The following is a 17,536-nucleotide window of genomic DNA, read 5'->3' as shown; positions in this document are numbered from 1 at the left end:
AAACAGCCAGTGGACAGAGATGTCATCACCCACATCGGAGCCCTTAGAAAACACCTGGCTAACAGTGCTGCAAAGGGTATCAATGTCATTGAGTGGATGCAGTATTCAAGGTGACAGTGCACCAGTGAAAGCAATCCTGGGTCGTGAGGACAGGGCACTGGGGGCCTGAACAGGGACCTCCACAAAGGAAGTCCCTGGCACAGAAGTTTGGGGTGCGCCCACTGACTGTGCTGTGTGGTTTAGGTTTGTTAGATATGTTCTCCACATGAATTCCAGGGAAAAGCTATATCTTTGGGCTGACACTGGCTCTCTGTGAGAGGTCCCTGGATACTGTATGCCTGCATTTCACATCACCGCCAAAAACAGGCACTGGGTGAGATCTTTTGCTCATTTCCTAGACACAAACAGGCTCACTAGCCCTAGAGGATCCAGAGGAGGTGAGAACTGAAGCTACCACCTCCTCCCATTGTATGCCGTGGCACATGGTACATGGATGCCACTCTGCTGGTAATTCTGCACAATCTACATATGAAATCGGTGGAAAGTCAAATGTGCGCAAGACAAAAGTGCACAGACAATTGCGCGAAGACAATTGAGCGCAACGACAATTAAGCGCTATGACAATTCAGTGCAAGTCATTTGAGCGCAACGTCTTGCGTGCATTTGACTATGAACCCATGAAATCACATCTATATTGATGGAAGAGTCCATCCCTAACAATTTCCAATGAAATCAAGGGATTGTGCGGCAGAAAAAAGTTTAAAAAAAAGATTGTTAAAAATCTAAGATGGCCACCGCCAGACAATTTGGACCTAAAATGTCTCGTAGAGACAATTTACAAGATCAAAAAATAGACAATTTTGAGGTTTTGGGGGTGGGGATCTAACCTCTATCCTCATAAAACATTGAAACCCCCAAATTCAGACACCCTGATTCTCCCATACGAAGTAATGGGGATGTATTTACAGTCTCCAAGTGCCTGCCTGTCAGCTCTGTCTGTGCAGCTGAAGTGAAAGAAAAGGATTTTCTGCCTTAGAATCTCACCAACACAATCTTCAGGATCTTTGGGTTGCCCGTCGGCGAACCCCAACTAAGACCTCCGCCCCCCTCGGAACACCCTCATGCAACCCGGGGTGGGAAAACAAAACCTGAGCCATGATATCCTGGGAGCTCTTACTCAGGGTGCAAACAGCCTGCGCTTAAACCTACTACACGGTCAGAAGGTAAGCATGCTTCTAGGGGGAAGGACACCGTGCTCCGAAGGCAGTGCACAGCAGGCAGGCTTTACAAGTCCACCCGAAGCTTGCCCTGCGGAGCAACTCCATGGAAACTGCATCCTTTCCCATGCAGAGATCCCCTCCAAAGAGGTTTCAAGGCACTAACACCACCGAAAAAAATGAAACTTTAACAAAAAAAAAAGAAGCAGCAGAGATCATAAAGACTTTTGCATAGATTGCTTGCAGAAATGAAAACTAGAGTGCTCTGTATTCCTCAGCCAAGTGGGAGGAGCAGGACAGAAACGTCTGTGGATTTCTGCAAGACCCAGATCATGGGTTGGGATGAAAAACCTACAGTATGGAATCTGGAGGGGACATAACAGAAATGTTACTTATCTTTGTACAGTCAAAGCTTGTTTATTGCATATTAAATTGCCAGAAGCAACAAAAACAGTTCATAAAGTTGATACACATCTTGTTGTCAATAAACTATTATTAGCACAATTAGCAAAGTTTCTATACCAACTATATAAGTTGGATTTTATCTGCTTAATGTCAAAGTCAACTGCACAGAAAAATGGATGTTATCTGAAAGTTTGAGAAACCTATAATACATGGTGACATCTCAATTGATATTTGAAATGTATTATGTACAGAGTGAAATTTGGTACAAGAGGAATTAGATCTATGACTTACCTCCCCCTTTTACAAAACCGTAGTGCGGTTTTTAGCGCTGGCCACGGAGGTAACAGCTCCGACGCTCATAGGAATTCCAATAAGCACCGGAGATGTTACCACCACGACCGGCACTAAAAACCATGCTACAGATTTGTAAAAAGGGGGGGGGGGGAGAGTTAGCATGGGAGAGATTTTAGAATATTTTAGGAAGGGGGCAAATTAAGGGGACTTTGGTTAAGGGAATTTGGTTTATTTTTATATTGATATTGCAGTATTATTGGCATAAATTGTACTGCCTATATTATCTTTGTTGTAATTTATTTTTATTTCTTTTGTTTTGGAAAACTTAACAGTAAAATGTAAAAAAAAAAAAACCCAAACAAACCAGTAAAAGCATGTACATCGTGCCATTTTGCTTCTACTTCAGGGACAGGGTTTGGAGCTACAAGCAAACTTTTGTATTGTCAAGTGTGCGGCATATACTCAGTTCAAATTACAAATGATTGTTAATATAACATACAAGAAAACTCCCTTATATATGCTAAACCCGCTTAGAAATTGATTGATGCATGATGAAAAACGCTATCTATTGCACTTTCCGGATCCAAAAGGATTCTAAAAGGTGTTTTCATCAAGATTTTTATATCAAGCACCTATGGTTTGGAATTCATTACCTCTTCAAATCAGAAAATTAAAACTATTTAGCATTTTGGACAGCTTTAAAATCTATTTTAACCCTTTAATTGGCAGATGGTGAAAGTGGCTGCTTTACGTAACTTGATGTTGAACGAGAAACAGACATTTGGAGATGCAGATTGCAGATCTCCCATAAGAGCCATAGAAAACACATGTTGCTTCTGAGCAACAATGCCAAATAAAGGGTTAAATAATACTTGGAAGTAAGGTATTGAATGTTATTACTTCTTATTACAATGTTCATCCCAAGGATTGCTTGATTCTCTTGATTTTTGAATCTGCATAAAACTTTACAGTATTTGTAGAACATAAGAATGTTTTGTAACATACTAATGTACATTTCTCCTTCCGTATTCGCTGTGAAAGGGGATTAACAGAACCGCAAATAACTTTTTCAGATGTTATTCGCTGTTTTCTATTAAAAACCATCGTGAATATGGTGAAACCGTGAATAACATGGTGGGAGATCTGGCCTGTTCCTGAAGGAAAGGCAAAACACGGTGAAGAAAGTGCTGGGAATTGGCGATTTTCTCCATAAATGCTTGGAATCAGCGATTTCTCTATGCAAGCTGATGTAATTTTGGGGGAGGAGCCAGCAAGCTAAAAAATGTGAATAAGCGAAACCGTGAATGCTGAAACCGCGAATACGGAAGGAGAAGTGTAATGTTATTTTGATAAAGTATCTTCATTAAGGGTCCTTTTATTGAAGTGGGTTAGATTTTGAAGCTACAGTAGCTTAATGCAGAAAATTAATGCACAATAGCGACAAATCTCACACAGTTACTATTGGAGGCCTGCCCAGCATTTTCTATTGCAGGTCGGAGTTAACAATTGCACTACAGAATGGTAATCAGATTGTAGTTAGCGCAGAAGTTAAACATGGTCACCTTAAAAATACTGCACATTTCGTTAGCACATGTGTGCTAAACTGCTAAATGCGATTTAGTAGAAGGACCCTAAAGTTAGCATAAAATGTACATGGAATTCTTCTTGGGGCAGTTCTTAAAGTGGAAGTAGGTAACACTTTGGGTTTTGAAAATCTAGCAAAGTCCGCAGGATGAAGAGTACATATGCACTTTTCACTTCCGAAATTATTTGTGTACTTAAAAGATAAAATTTCACACTCATGATAGAACAGATCAGTATGCTATGATCAATATCCTTGTCTTCTGTATTAATTCTGAGCCAATGTACAGCATAAGAAACAAGAAATGTACTCTTTAGAGAATGACAGGGTGACTGTTACCCAAGGGGACATAAAAAAAAAAAAAAAGGTCACCACAGGGAACGGGGACAAGGCCATTCACCCCCCTGCAGTTAGCTGAGGAAACGCGCACAAAATCCCTCCTTCCTCCCAATCGCGGACCGGACATCTCCCTCCCTCCCTTCACTGTCTTCTTTTCATTTTCTCTTAACAAGTAGCCGGAGTCTTGAAGTCACATGCGGCTGCTGGAAAGTCCTCCTCTGGAAGGAAAGTTTTTCTCTAGTTGCTCCTATTCTGATTCAAAATGTTCCTCTTCAATTAGTCAAAAATACTAAAATCCTAGGAGTAATTTTTGATAATAAACTTAATTATCATGATCACATTAGTAGTATTGTTAAAACTACCTTCTATAGGTTGCGTAAAATTCGATCTATTTCCAAATTCCTCTGTCCCAAAGCACTTAATATTCTTATTCACTCTCTGGTGATGTCTAAAATCGATTATTGCAATTCACTTTTTACAGGAATTGCTTTTCAAGAAATTAAACGATTACAAATAATTCAAAATGCTTCAATTAAATTAATAACAAAATCTAAAAAATTCGATCATGTGACACCACTCCTTAAAAAGGCTCATTGGCTACCAGTCATTCATAGAATAACTCATAAACTATGTACAATTATCTTTAAAACATTAGAAAATAAGACTCCAGCATTTTTATTTAGATTACTCATCCCCTATTCACTTCAAAGAATTTTACGATCGAGTGAACGGAATCTTTTGTCAATTCCTTCGCTTAAAATTATTAGTACAAGAAGACAATTTATCTTCTCATGTACAGCACCTCAGACTTGGAATGCGCTTCCCATGTTTTTACGGGAAGAGAAGGTGTTTGGCAAATTTAAAAGCGAGTTAAAAACCTTCTTGTTTAAAGATGCTTTTGCAAAGTAACTATAAATTTTATTTTATTGAGTTATTTTAGTGAATTTTCTTTTTTTTTTTTTTTTTGCTTTTACTTGTCTACCAACTTCCTTTTGTATTTTCCTTATATGTCCTCTCTTTACTATAAAAAATGTATTTCACCCCCTCATACCTTCTGTTTATATTATAATGAATTAAGTGTATGTTTTGTTTCCTTAAGAATGTATATTGCTGTACATCGCTTAGAAATTTGATTAAGCGATTCAACAAGCCAATTAATAAACTTGAAACTTGATGCAACTTCCAGTTTCCAGTTGCGTCAGAGGAGGACTTTCTAGCAGCCGCACGCAACTTCAAGGCTCCGGCTGCTTGTTAAGAGAATATTAAAAGAAGCCAGTGAAGGGAAGGGGAAGGGATGGGAGGGAGGGAGGGAGATGCTCAGACCTCGGCGGGCGGGAGGGGGCTGCTGGACCACATGAAGGGTTGTGTGGATGGGGTGGGATCAGATGGTTTGTGGGGGCAGGGACCGAGCTCACTGGGATGGGACAGTGACCAAGCTTGCGGGGACAGGATGGTGACAGGGACCAAGCTCACAGGGACTAGACGGTGATGAACTCACAGGGACGGGGCAGAGAACGGGACAAATTTTTTCCCCTTGTCATTCTCTAGTACTCTCCTCACAAAGGCTAGTCATTTATTTCTGGGACACTCCAAACCAGGAAATTTGTCTTTGCCTGGAGCTGTGTGACTCTCAAGGGTATAGGTGATTAACAGGCAGTCCACCACACTACCTGCAACTATGCGATTATGATTCCTGATATATGGTTTATATTAAAGCAGGAGCAGACATCAGATATTTCCAACATAACACAAGTTCAGAATAGAAGAAAAGAATGGAAGTCAGATTCCTCACATTCATGTGATCTAGCATGGAAACCACACTAGTATAACCAAAGCATAAATTTACATACATTTAAATAAAGTTTATTAAAAAACATAATTATATTAAATACAGACTAACAGAATAATCATAATATATTTTACAGAAAAAATAGCCATGTCTTTGTTTTAGAAACACGTTAAAAAAAAGTTCTTTGAAATTTTTATAAAACATTTTTACCCGTGAAGATAAGTTTCCCGTCAGAACTGTAGAAATAAAGCTTAAACTTAAATCCTTATTTTTTTTTTATACTTTAAACAAGCTTAAAAATCTATAAATTCTTTAAAAGTAAAGACAGCATCTTTCGGGATCAAATTGGTCACAGGCCATTCTTTTAAATAGTCAGTGGAGACTCCCTGAATCCATTTCAAGTGCCTTTTTCCTCTCTTTCTCTCTGGGATCAATAGTGCAGATTTACTTAGGAATTCAGAGCTCCCTATGTTCTATAGAAAGCTGGAAGTGTGTCAGTGGCAGGGTGCAGCTGCAGTATCCACAAGAGACCATAAATTCCACCCTTTCCATCTCCAACCTCATTAGAGGGCAGCAGAACTCGCAGCTCCAAGGTCAGTGCAAATCCATACCTTTTCCAGTCTCTCAAAAGGTCTCTCTGATGGATCAAATAGCCACACAAAGTCCACAGGAGACGTCCACCAATCACTTGTTCTCCAGGTTATAGCACTGAACATCTCCTTTACTTTTCCCATCGTATCCAGGTAGTTGTTGTCCATATTTATCCACACACCAGCAACTCCCTCTTTTTCGGCCTTTAGATGGGCGGCACTAAGGGTAAAGAATACAGTTAAACTGGGTTATTTAAGCAGACTAGATTGGTACCAGTATTAATGTCAATAGTAGTATAATATGGAACAAGATGGTTGGAACACCTTAACATTTTTAAGCGTCTGACATGCATGGACAGTTGGATTTTTGATTGATCTGGTTAGATTCTTGCTAGGACATTATTCAGAATAGTATGCCCCTTTGATGTCAGCCCCAACTTGATTGGCAAGGCACCAGCTGAGCATGCTCAATACAATTCCTTCAGCACTAAATGCCATGAAAAGTTATAGGAAAATGAGGTCAAACCTCCTCCTCTGCTTCACCATGATGAATGACATATTGACAAAGTCAAGTTATCAGTTTAGAGCCCCTCAGTTTTGCTGAGCTGATCAATGACATGTGTGGGCCAGCAGCACAGCTGTAGATGGACAGTGCTCAGGCCAACCCGATAGCATCAGACCCTTATTGAAGCTGGTAGGGATTCCCACCAGCTTAAGACCTTCTTGAAGGTACCCAGAACTCCCTTGCAGGGAAGTTTGGAAGTTGTCAGAAGTTTTTGTTTTCATGTATGTGTGGAAACTGAGCATGCTATCAAGTGTTGGTACTAGGCAGTCCAGGAAAGCTGTCAACGACTGCCGAACTGTGCTGCAGTTCAAAGAAGCGTGGGATGAACACAGAGGATTTAGAATCAGAAAATAATATTAAATATTGAACTAAGGTCAGTACTGGGCAGACTTGCACGGTCTGTGTCTGTATATGGCCGTTTGGTGGAGGATGGGCTGGGGAGGGTTTCAATGGCTGGGAGGGTGTAGATGGGCTGGAGTAAGTTTGAACAGAGATTTCGGCAGTTGGAATCCAAGCACAGTACCGGGTAAAGCTTTGGATTCTTGCCCAGAAATAGCTAAGAAGAAAAAATTAAAAAAATTTAAATTGAATCAGGTTGGGCAGACTGGATGGACCATTCGGGTCGTCATCTGCCATCATCTACTATGTTACTATGTTATGCAGGGCGTTCTCAGCACCTTTGAGGTGGTTTTCAGCTAGCAGGGTTTATTTTAAGTTAACTGGGGGAGGGGCAAGGGGTTGGCTGTGTAGAGGACATTTCATGCCTACACATTTTGCCTGTAGGCTCATCTAAAATTTGAGGCCTGGTTATGCTATTGATATGAGTTAGCTCTCTTTGAAAGCAGTATAAACATTTGTCTCAATGAGGCTGCATATGGAATGGAGAGGTAGAACCTGGTTCTTAGGAAAATATGAGATAATGGCCCAGTGAACCAGGGGAATATGATTCTAGAGCTATCTGTGGAGGCTTGGGTGAGAGAAATGGGAAGAAAGTAAGCCCCAGCTTCCATACTGAAACTAGTACTATAAATATTCACATAAATGATCAGAGAAAGGGGACAAGTGAGTTGATCAAACTTGCAGAGGAAACACAATTTTTTCAAGTTATTATAGCATGACTAGATTGTGTGAAGAATTGCAGAAAGACCCTGCAAGACTGGGGACTGAGGATCTACATAGTGGCTCAAATTTAATGTAGAGAAATGCAAAATGGTGCATACCGAAAAAAAAAAAAAAAAAAGTTACAGGTACACAATACTGGCTTCCATATTAGGAGCTACTATCCAGCTAAAGAATCTTGGAATCATTGTGGACAATATACTGAAAATAGCTCAGTGAGCAGCAGCAGCTGCCATAAAAGCTTGACAGAATGTTAGAAATCGGTTGTAAACAAAAAGAAAAAACAGAATGTAACAATGCCGCCATAATGATGCAATCACACCTTGAGTGCCAACTACAGTTCTAGTCAGAAAATCTCAAAAAGATATGATAGAAATAGAGAAACAGGACAACAAAACTAATTAAGGAGATGAAAAACTCCCTTTCAAGAAAACATTAACAGGTTAGAGTTCTTTAGCATGGCAATGGCTAAGAGATAATAGAGGGTTACAAGATCGTGAGTGACACTGAACAAGTTAATAGAGAACTGTATGTCTACCAAACACAAAATAACATTCCATGAAACTTGTAAGTAGAGAATGTGGTTAAGAGTAGTAAAACAGCTAAGTTTGAACAAGACCTGCATAAGTTTTCGGAGGGCAAGTCCAGAAAAAAAAACAAAAACCTAGCTAGACACAAATTCATATTTCTGGAAGTGAGCAGATCTGCTGGATCCCTCCAAGTAACCCGGACCAGCTACTACTGGAGAAAGGAAGCATTGGTCTGCCTCTGCATGCCATTTCTTATCCTCCATTTCAAATCACTGGCTTCCTAAGGCCTTTTGCAGGTTTGTGTTAACCTGTCTCATACTAATCTGCAGGAGAGGTTTTCTATGCAAAGAAGGTAATAGACATGGAGCATCTCGCTGAAAACCTGGCCTACTGGAATTCCAAGGATCTAAAACATTTTGATATTAAAAAAAAAAAAGGTCTACGATGGCGATCACTTTAGGGCTCCTTTTACTAAGCTGCGCTAGTGGTCGTAGCGTGTGCTTAAGCGCACGCTGCATTGCCCCGCGCGCTAGACGCTAACACCACCATTGAGCTGTCGTTAGCTTTTACACGTAGCGCGGGGGGGGGCAGCGCACGCTAACCTGCAGCACGCGCTAAAAACGCTAGCTCACCTTAGTAAAAGAGGGGGTTAGTCTTTATAGCGGACGGCTTTTAATAATTTGTTATAACCCCGTACATGAAATATTCAGCGCCTGAAGAATTATCCATTCTGTGAGAAGACTCTGCTAGAGGAAGTCAGATCTATTTTCGCCCAACACGAGCGGAGAGAAAATTATTGCAAAAACAACCGGGGGGAACCTATCAAGGGCATCAGAACATATATTTGGTTGGAGAGGCCAATTGAACCAATCTTTTGCCCCTCCCCAAGCACTACAGCTGCTGATGCTGTGTTGGGAAAGATATTGGCCCCAGTGGTTCACCCGCTCCACAACCTATGAAACCCAAGATACATTTGCTTAGAATTAAAGGGCACATAATTAACTGAATGTAGCTTTGACAAAAGATCAGAGGTAATAAAACAAAATTTAAACAGGGAACAAACATTTATATGGCTGGGATCTTTGACATCTTCAGTAAATCTGAAGATAAGACAAGAGATATTTAATTTTAAATCATCACTGAAACTCCTAGGAATTCTCTAGATTCAAAATCAACAGTGGATGATATTCAAATTAACCTGTTGATAAAGAAAGCTTTATCTAGATCAGTGGTTCCCAAACCTGTCCTGGGGGACCCCCAGCCAGTCAGGTTTTCAAGATATGTAATGTAATGTAATGTAATTTATTTCTTATATACCGCTACATCCGTTAGGTTCTAAGCGGTTTTCAGAAAATATACATTAAAATTATAAGTAAGAAAGGTACTTAGAAGTTCCCTAACTGTCCCGAAGGCTCACAATCTAACTAAAGTACCTAGAAAGTAGTAAGGAAGTGCAAAGTAAAGAAAGAGAAAAAATGAGAAAATAAACAATCTAACAGAACTGTGTGCTTTGAAAGATAGAAGAGAGGAGATATAGAGGAGGAACTGTTGAAGAAAGAATTCTGGAGATATTTAAAAGATAGAAATAGAACAAAATGGTAAAGCAATGAATAAGATTACAAATAATTCATAAAACTGTAAAAAAATTAAAAGTAAAAAATAATGACTTCAATCCATAATTTCAGCTTCCAGATAAAGGACTTCTACAGGTAAGGGATTTGGTTGATAGTTCCAGGCTGTCCATGTCTCCTCCTCTACGATGATCTCCTCAATGCAATCCTTTCCTCTGTGAAAAAGCTTTTCGGTGTCGATTCTGGTACGTGTTGGTGCCGCTGGAGCTGGAACTGACCAGTGAACCTCTGATTTGCTGCTGCTACCTTCCCCACTGTGCATGGTCTCCCAACAACGTCGAGAAATTTCTGAGAAAAAACCAGGCTGATGGATGCTGGGGCTTCGAGGGAGAAGTTTTCAAATTCTGAGCTGGGCAAGCATTGAACATGTCGCTGCCATCGGAGCCAGATGCGCAGGAGACAGGCAGAAGTGGCGAAGAGGATCGCTCCGGCCATAGGGCACCGAAGCTGGATATCTGGCAAATATCCAGCACAATTCACCATGTACACCCTGATATTTGGCCTCGCAGGAAGTTCCCTCCAGCTCCCTAATGAATATGCATGAGAGAGATTTGCATATAATGGAAGTGATAGGTATGCAAATCTCTCTCATGCATATTCATTAGGGATATCTTGAAAACCTGACTGGCTGGTTTGGGAACCACTGATCTAGATTGAAACTGCTTCAACATGTGTATATTTTTCCTACTTGACCAATTAAAATTTTAGTCCAATCACTAATTGTTTCATAATTAGAATACTGTCATAATATGTGAGATACTCTAACACAGGGGTGTCAAAGTCCCTCCTTGAGGGCCGAATCCAGTCGGGTTTTCAGGATTTCCCCAATGAATATGCATGAGATCTATGTGCATGTACTGCTTTCAATGCATATTCGTTGGGGAAATCCTGAAAACCCGACTGGATTGTAGCCCTCAAGGAGGGACTTTGAGATCCCTGCTCTAAAAGGTTGTTGATAAAAATGACAGGCTTTACAAAATACTGTAGTGCGCTTGGTTTATAAGATGGATAAATATGAATTTTTTTTCATGCAATACTTTATTTTATTTATTAAAAAAATTGTTTATTAATTTTATATAGCAAAATATAGCTGATACACAGTGTAAGAAAATTTACATAAATTAGCAATATGTTCAGAAAACACCAAGAAACTATGCATAAATAACTTAAGCCCACCCCCCCCTTCCACCTCCTGTATGTGTATAAAATGATCTTGAACTGAAACCAAGTCCAAAAGGGTACATTTTATGCGAGTATGTTTAAAGAAAATTAACATATGTACCTAGTGGACCCCATGTTTCTTTAAATTTTCAAAACTCCCCAGATTTTTCCGACATCTCTTTCACACCTATAATACTGACATACAGTTTCCAACCAGAATGATAAAATTCAAACAATCCCAATTCAGGGGCAAATTAAAAACTTGTTTTGTTTTCTAACATTTCTCTTTTTTGTACTTATATATTTTTAAATCAATAAAATCTTTGAACTGAAAAAAAAATGTGCTGTTAAATAAGCATTGCCCATTGCTAGTGATGTACATAGGAGCCAATTTTTCAAAATGATTGGGGGGTGCTAAACCCAATAGAAATTTCCCCACCCTGGACATAATTCAGGAGTTTGCTCAATAAGGGGGGAGCTTAAATACCCACAGAGATGGCTCCTATGGTGTTATACTAGATGGATTTCTTTGTAAACTGCGTCGAACCAAAATGGTTGGAGAATGGTGATATATAACGATTTGTATTGCATTGCATTGAATAATAATTTATCATTATTTAAAGTACTAGATCACAATGAGTTTAAGAAATGGTCCTTGTGGTCTTGCAGCCCAAATAAATACTCAGATGCTGCTCTTCCTAATGCTCCGTCACGCAAGAACAGGGACTGAATTTTCTTCTTCTTAAAAGAGGAACAGAGCTTACTATGCCAATAACTACATACCACAAGGGCATATGGTTACCAGATACATCCCCTTGGCATTAGCACCTCATCCTGTATCTGCTTACCCCTGGAATTTCAGGGCTATTTTTGACATCCATTACCAGATGCACAATCCTGTACAACAGTTCGCACTTAAACAACTGGTGGGTGTATTAGAAATCCACATGCATTTGTATACTTCCATGATCACTTTCTATGATCAATCAAAATTCCAAGTCAATCTCCAAAATGAAGGTACTCAAGATATATCACTCAGCGCAGCGGCATTCATAACCAAATTCCCCCACTTAACACCACACGTCCCCCAAAGGTCAAACTGAAGAACAAAAATTAATCCTGCCTAGAAAACAGCCGGCCAGTGCAGGATAAAAAGAGAAACGACTCCCTCTTTCTTCCAGGTACCTGATACATGCATGTATCATACTGTACGGATATCTCCCGATTAGACATACCACCCACATCCTAGCGGCTGTGTTTGCCTACAGCTCTCAAACACTTGGAAGCCATCTGTTTGTGCTGAATGCTTGATTTATACAAACTTCTACATCATCACTGGGAAATGTAGGAGCGCATGAACTAACAGCAACCTCATCGCCTGAAAATAAAGTGTATATTTGATCTGCATTCCTGGCAAGAGGCCAGGGCTTCACCGTGCATCAGTGTGCTGGAACTAGACCGTGCTGCCTTGCCACCGAAAAGAGAAGCACGCTTGTTTTAGGACGGAGGTGCGATTGGGACAGTGCTCACTGAGAGTGGGGGAGAAAAAAATCTCGTGAGCGGAATTTGTCAAGGCAAGGTTGCGATGAGAAGGTCAGCCCACAAAATCTGTAGTTCTCCCTTGAAGCTGCTTTATCTGAAGGCAAACACGTGAAGGATTAATGGCTTGCACTTTTTACCCACTGACAGTGTGTATTCTTACTCAAGCTTTGGGAAGACTGTTAAGTTGCAATCCTTATTCTCAATAGAGGAGTGATAATATCTGCTCTATTCTATCGCTTGTACTTGTGTTTCACTAAGCTCCTCTTATTCTGGAGGCCTCTGTCTCGTGGTAATGAAGAAGAAGGGGGGGGGGGGCGGGGGTAGTGCCAACTCTTGAAATGTACAGCTGTAAAATATACTTTTACATCTACAAAAAAAAAAAAAATGACCAGTATTCATTCCTCTTAATACCTGGGTATTCTCACCGAAGCTTGTTAGATAAGCAAGAATCTGTTATACATAATTTCCAGGTTACCACCCTGTATCTTGAAATTATGAATGTTCTAGTGTGTGTGGTACCAACTGGTCTTTAAAAATTCTACATCTCTAAAAGCTCCTTCTTGCAGCCTCTACAGTCAACAAAATCTCCAAAGATCATTTGCTACTTCATAGGAACATACGAAAAGCCAGGCTGAGTCAGAGCAAGGTCCATCAAGCTCAGCATCCTATTTCCTACGATGGCCTGTCCACATCACAAGCCCCTAACGGATACCAAAAAGTGGTTTCACTTCTCAAAGACACAAAAATAACGAGAGAGCCCAAGGAGGCCTCAACGAGACAATCAAGGCACAACAAAGGAGTCGTGAGGATGAGATGTCAATTCAGCCATGGGTGTAAAGTTCAAAGTTCACTTTACTGATAGTGGCACTGCGACTCTGGGCAAGTCACTTAGGGCTCCTTTTACAAAGCCACGTTAGCGGCTTGATCGCACACACCTTTTTAGCGTGGGCTAACCCCCCCCCGCGCTAGCCGAAAAACTACCGCCTGCTCAAGAGGCGGCGGTAGAGGCTGGCGCGGCCGGCAAATTAGCGCGCGCCACTACGCGTGTTAAACCGCTAATGCGGCTTCGTAAAAGGAGCCCTTAATCCTTCATTGCCCCAGGTTCAAAAGTAACTTAGATTGAGAGCCCACTAGGCACAGAGAAAGTACCCGCATATAGGGGTCCTTTTACTAGCGTGCGCTAAACACTAACGCGTCCATAGGATATAACGGATGCGTTAGCATTTAGCGCACGCTAAAATGGCCAGCGGGCCTTAGTGAAAGGACCCCATAATGTGTACATCTAGTAGCACTATAGAAATGATGAGTTGTATCGTTCTTATAGGATGTTTCGGCCTTCTGTGGCTTGGGAACAAAAGAGCACAATACGAAATCTCATGTAAATCAGTGATTAAGCAGCTCACACCTGATAAAGAAATGATAGTTAAGAGAATACTAAGGAAGATTAGGATGGAAGAAAGAGAATTATGGTTTGAAGAAAAAGGAAAAAAAAAAAAAAACACCAAACAAACCCCCAGAACGGAGTCAAGAAAGCTGATTCCAAAGACAAAAACCTAAAGAGCAAACAGGAGGGAAAGTGGTAGACAAAAAAGAAAAAAGCAACTCATGCAGAAAGTGGAGGGAGGGAGGGAGTGGCTTTAGACCGTAATTATCTTCTGTCTGATCGATTTCATGCAGTTATACGTTGCTCTCAGAATAACTAACCTGCGAGAGAAACGAGGATGGGACTTTGATATATACTGCCTTTCTGTGGTTACGATTAAAGCAATTTACATATTATTTTGTATTTTAACTCCACGTGGGCATATCAAGCAAAAATGTGTAAACTTGCAGGGGTGTCCAACCTTTTGGCTTCCCTGGGCTGCATTGGCCAAAAAAAATTTTTTCTGGGGCTGCACAAACACGCAAACGATGCAGCAAGACAGAGGAGGGAGCCAGCAAGACGGTAAACACCCGGGGGCAGCAGAGGAAAACACTGCATCGCCCTCAACCGGGGCCACACAAAATACTTCACGGGGCCGCAGGTTGGACACCCCTGGTAAAACCATTACCAACTAATATTCACCAGCAATCTAATTTTAAATGTTTCAAAAAAAAAAAAAAAAAGACCTATCTTTTCCAATAATTTGTTACAAATGATTCCTAAATATTGTAATACTTGTTTTTAATTTGTATCACCATAATTACTCGCGTAAACCGCTGTGAACTTCATGGAGGTATTGGCAGTATACAAATAAAGATTGTACTGTACTGAATTGTATCTGGGGCAATGGGAGGGTCAAGTGACTTCCACAGCATCATAAGCAGCTGTAGTGGGAATCGAACCCAATTCCCCAGGTTCTGAGATCCCTTTATCTGTAAAACGTTTGCAACAAATACAGACAAGCTCTAAATATTAACAGTCCATCACAATTCTACTACAGACAACGGAATAAAAATCTGTGGAGCGATTCAGGCAGTGGGACAGACGATTTCTCACATTTTGCCTATCATGTGCATTCAAAATGGGACAGACTAAAATAGAACTTTGCTCTGTTCTGCTGAGTACAGTTTAGCTCGGGGATTAAGCTACTATTAATGTCAATGGCTCTGCTGAAAGGGAAGACAGGTTTACACTGTCACAGAGCTTGACAGGAGGCGATTTCTAAGGTGCAGCAAATACCAATTCCGCTTGAAGCGAAAACAATTCAAGCTTGGGCACAGTTGGGAAAAACAGCCTATTCCGAACCCCAGTAAAGTGGGAATGCGTGTTCTCTGACTTTTGCATGTTCTTTGGGTGTGTCCGAGACTTAGGAAACTTGCATTAAGGCCTTTTAAATGTTGAAAGAATTAGGATGGGGCACGGGAGGAACTCAGGAGCTGTTTTGACAATATGAAAAGATGAATAAGTGAACGAAGTAACTAAAAAGCCAGTGATCAGTGTTATCCAAATGCTCCTCTCTCTTCCTCTGTTTCAATATAGAAATATACAGTTTAGTTTAGTATTTCTTGTCCACCTTTGTCCAAAGCGGATTACAAAACAAACATACATAATAAAAACAGTTAAAACACATACTAAATAATAGAAAACAATTAAACACAAATCTGCTGATCTATAAGACCCTCAAAACATAAAGGCAGTAAAGAGTTTCTAGGGTCTCAGAGAGCTTCAACCGGGTAATTGAGCACTTGGGTGAAACCACCACAAAAACGGTGATATCAACTAAATCAATAAAATTGATAGTTTTAATTGATATCACCGTTTTTGTGGTGTTTCACCCAAATGCTCAATTACCAGGTTGAACTTCTCTGAGAACCTAAAGACTCTTTACTGCCTTTATGTTTTGAGTGTCTTTTGAAGCTTCTTTGGCAGTTTTCTTTTGGGGATTTTTTGTAGCATTGATCTATAAGACCCAACATAATCCCAGATGCTATAACTCAGTCACAAAGCATGATCTCTCATTTGTACAATCAGGTGCGAACATACTCGCCAGACCGTTCACAATGACCAACTTCGCGATGCTACTAAAGTTAGCGCAGATCACCCAGGGCATCTCCCTTTAAATGCCTATCCCCTATGCGTTTCATTTCATACTAATTGTAAATCTGTTGTCTTGGTGAGATTATTTTGGGGAAAGAAGAAACCTAGTGAGAAGATTCACTTACAGCCATGCCCTCCTCCACCAACTCTGTCCTGCTGTGAAAGCTGTCATCAAGTAGTATTGCATAGCAGTCTTATGTGTGCAAGAGCCTCAGTGACCCTGCTTTGAGCAGCTGCTTGAAAACATGGAGAGGGTGCTAGAGGGCACTGCTCAAGATGGCAGTGTGAGACAAGAGCTGTGATATCAAAGGGTCACTGGAAGCTCTTTTCCACTGTAACAAGCATGGAATGACAACCATCAGGCAAAACTGACTTTTTAGATGTCTTTCTGGTTGTTTTGTCTCCAATGCATCTAAATCTAAAGGAGGCATTTTAGAGGCGTTTTTTTGGCTGGACTTAGAACTTGGATGTTTTAAACTAAATTAAACTAAAAGTTGGATTTCTAGACCGGGTCATCATCAGAAAAGGAGTTCGACTTGGTTAACAATAATAATAATAAAAAAAACCATGGAAAATAAGGGAAAGAAAAAGAGGGATTACAAGTCAGAGAAAACAAATAGAAATGATTTCCAAAACGGGTAGCAAACAAGATTGTTTTTAAAGTTTTTCGAAATGATTGGAAGGGGCCTCGAAGTAAATGGCAAACCATCAAACATTTTACAAAACGTCCAGGACATTTTGGGCTAGACCTGTTTTTTTTTTTTTAATGTGTAAGGGCCATAAAGGTATCCAAACTGACCAAATGACCACTAGAGGGATGAAAATATGGTTCCCCCACACTCCCTTGGTAGTCACTGACCACCTCCCACCCCCTCAAATATCTGCATGAAGCAGTATATATCTGTCTCTATGACAGCTGCAGATACTATGGCCAGTCCTAGTAGAGCTGCAAGCAGGTCTCTGGAGTAACCTGGTGAGCTGCAGAGAGGGAGAATCGGGCCCATAAGCCACCCTAACTAGTACACTTGTGGTGGAAAGTGTGAGCCAGCCAAAAAATACCTCACTGTACTGCCATATAGGTGGCACCTGCAGGCATAAGGCTATTGGAGTAGTAGACAGGTTGGAACGGTAGGTTTTGCAGACTTGCCATATAATGTACAGGGATTATGGTGAGATATGTACTTGGCACCCTTAATGTGAAGGCCAAACAGAACAAAACTGTGGAAACAAAACAATGTTCAGAATCTTCGTT

General features: G+C 40.5%; 1 protein-coding gene across 1 annotated transcript in view; it reads right to left on the bottom strand.

Moving 5' to 3' along the window:
- Positions 1 to 5,684: 5,684 nt before the first annotated feature.
- Positions 5,685 to 17,536, bottom strand: part of IGFBP3 (insulin like growth factor binding protein 3) — a 36,354-nt gene continuing 24,502 nt past the window's right edge. The window contains exon 4 of the mRNA XM_033930378.1: positions 5,685 to 6,436. Within this exon, the coding sequence (XP_033786269.1) occupies positions 6,311 to 6,436 (126 nt within the window). The 3' untranslated portion in view covers positions 5,685 to 6,310. The remainder of the gene's footprint in view (positions 6,437 to 17,536) is intronic.

This window comes from Geotrypetes seraphini, chromosome 2 (assembly GCF_902459505.1).
Source record: "Geotrypetes seraphini chromosome 2, aGeoSer1.1, whole genome shotgun sequence".
In the NCBI taxonomy this organism is placed as follows: domain Eukaryota; kingdom Metazoa; phylum Chordata; class Amphibia; order Gymnophiona; family Dermophiidae; genus Geotrypetes; species Geotrypetes seraphini.
The sequence above is the reverse complement of the archived record's forward strand: the minus strand, read 5'-3'. Positions and strand labels throughout refer to the sequence as shown.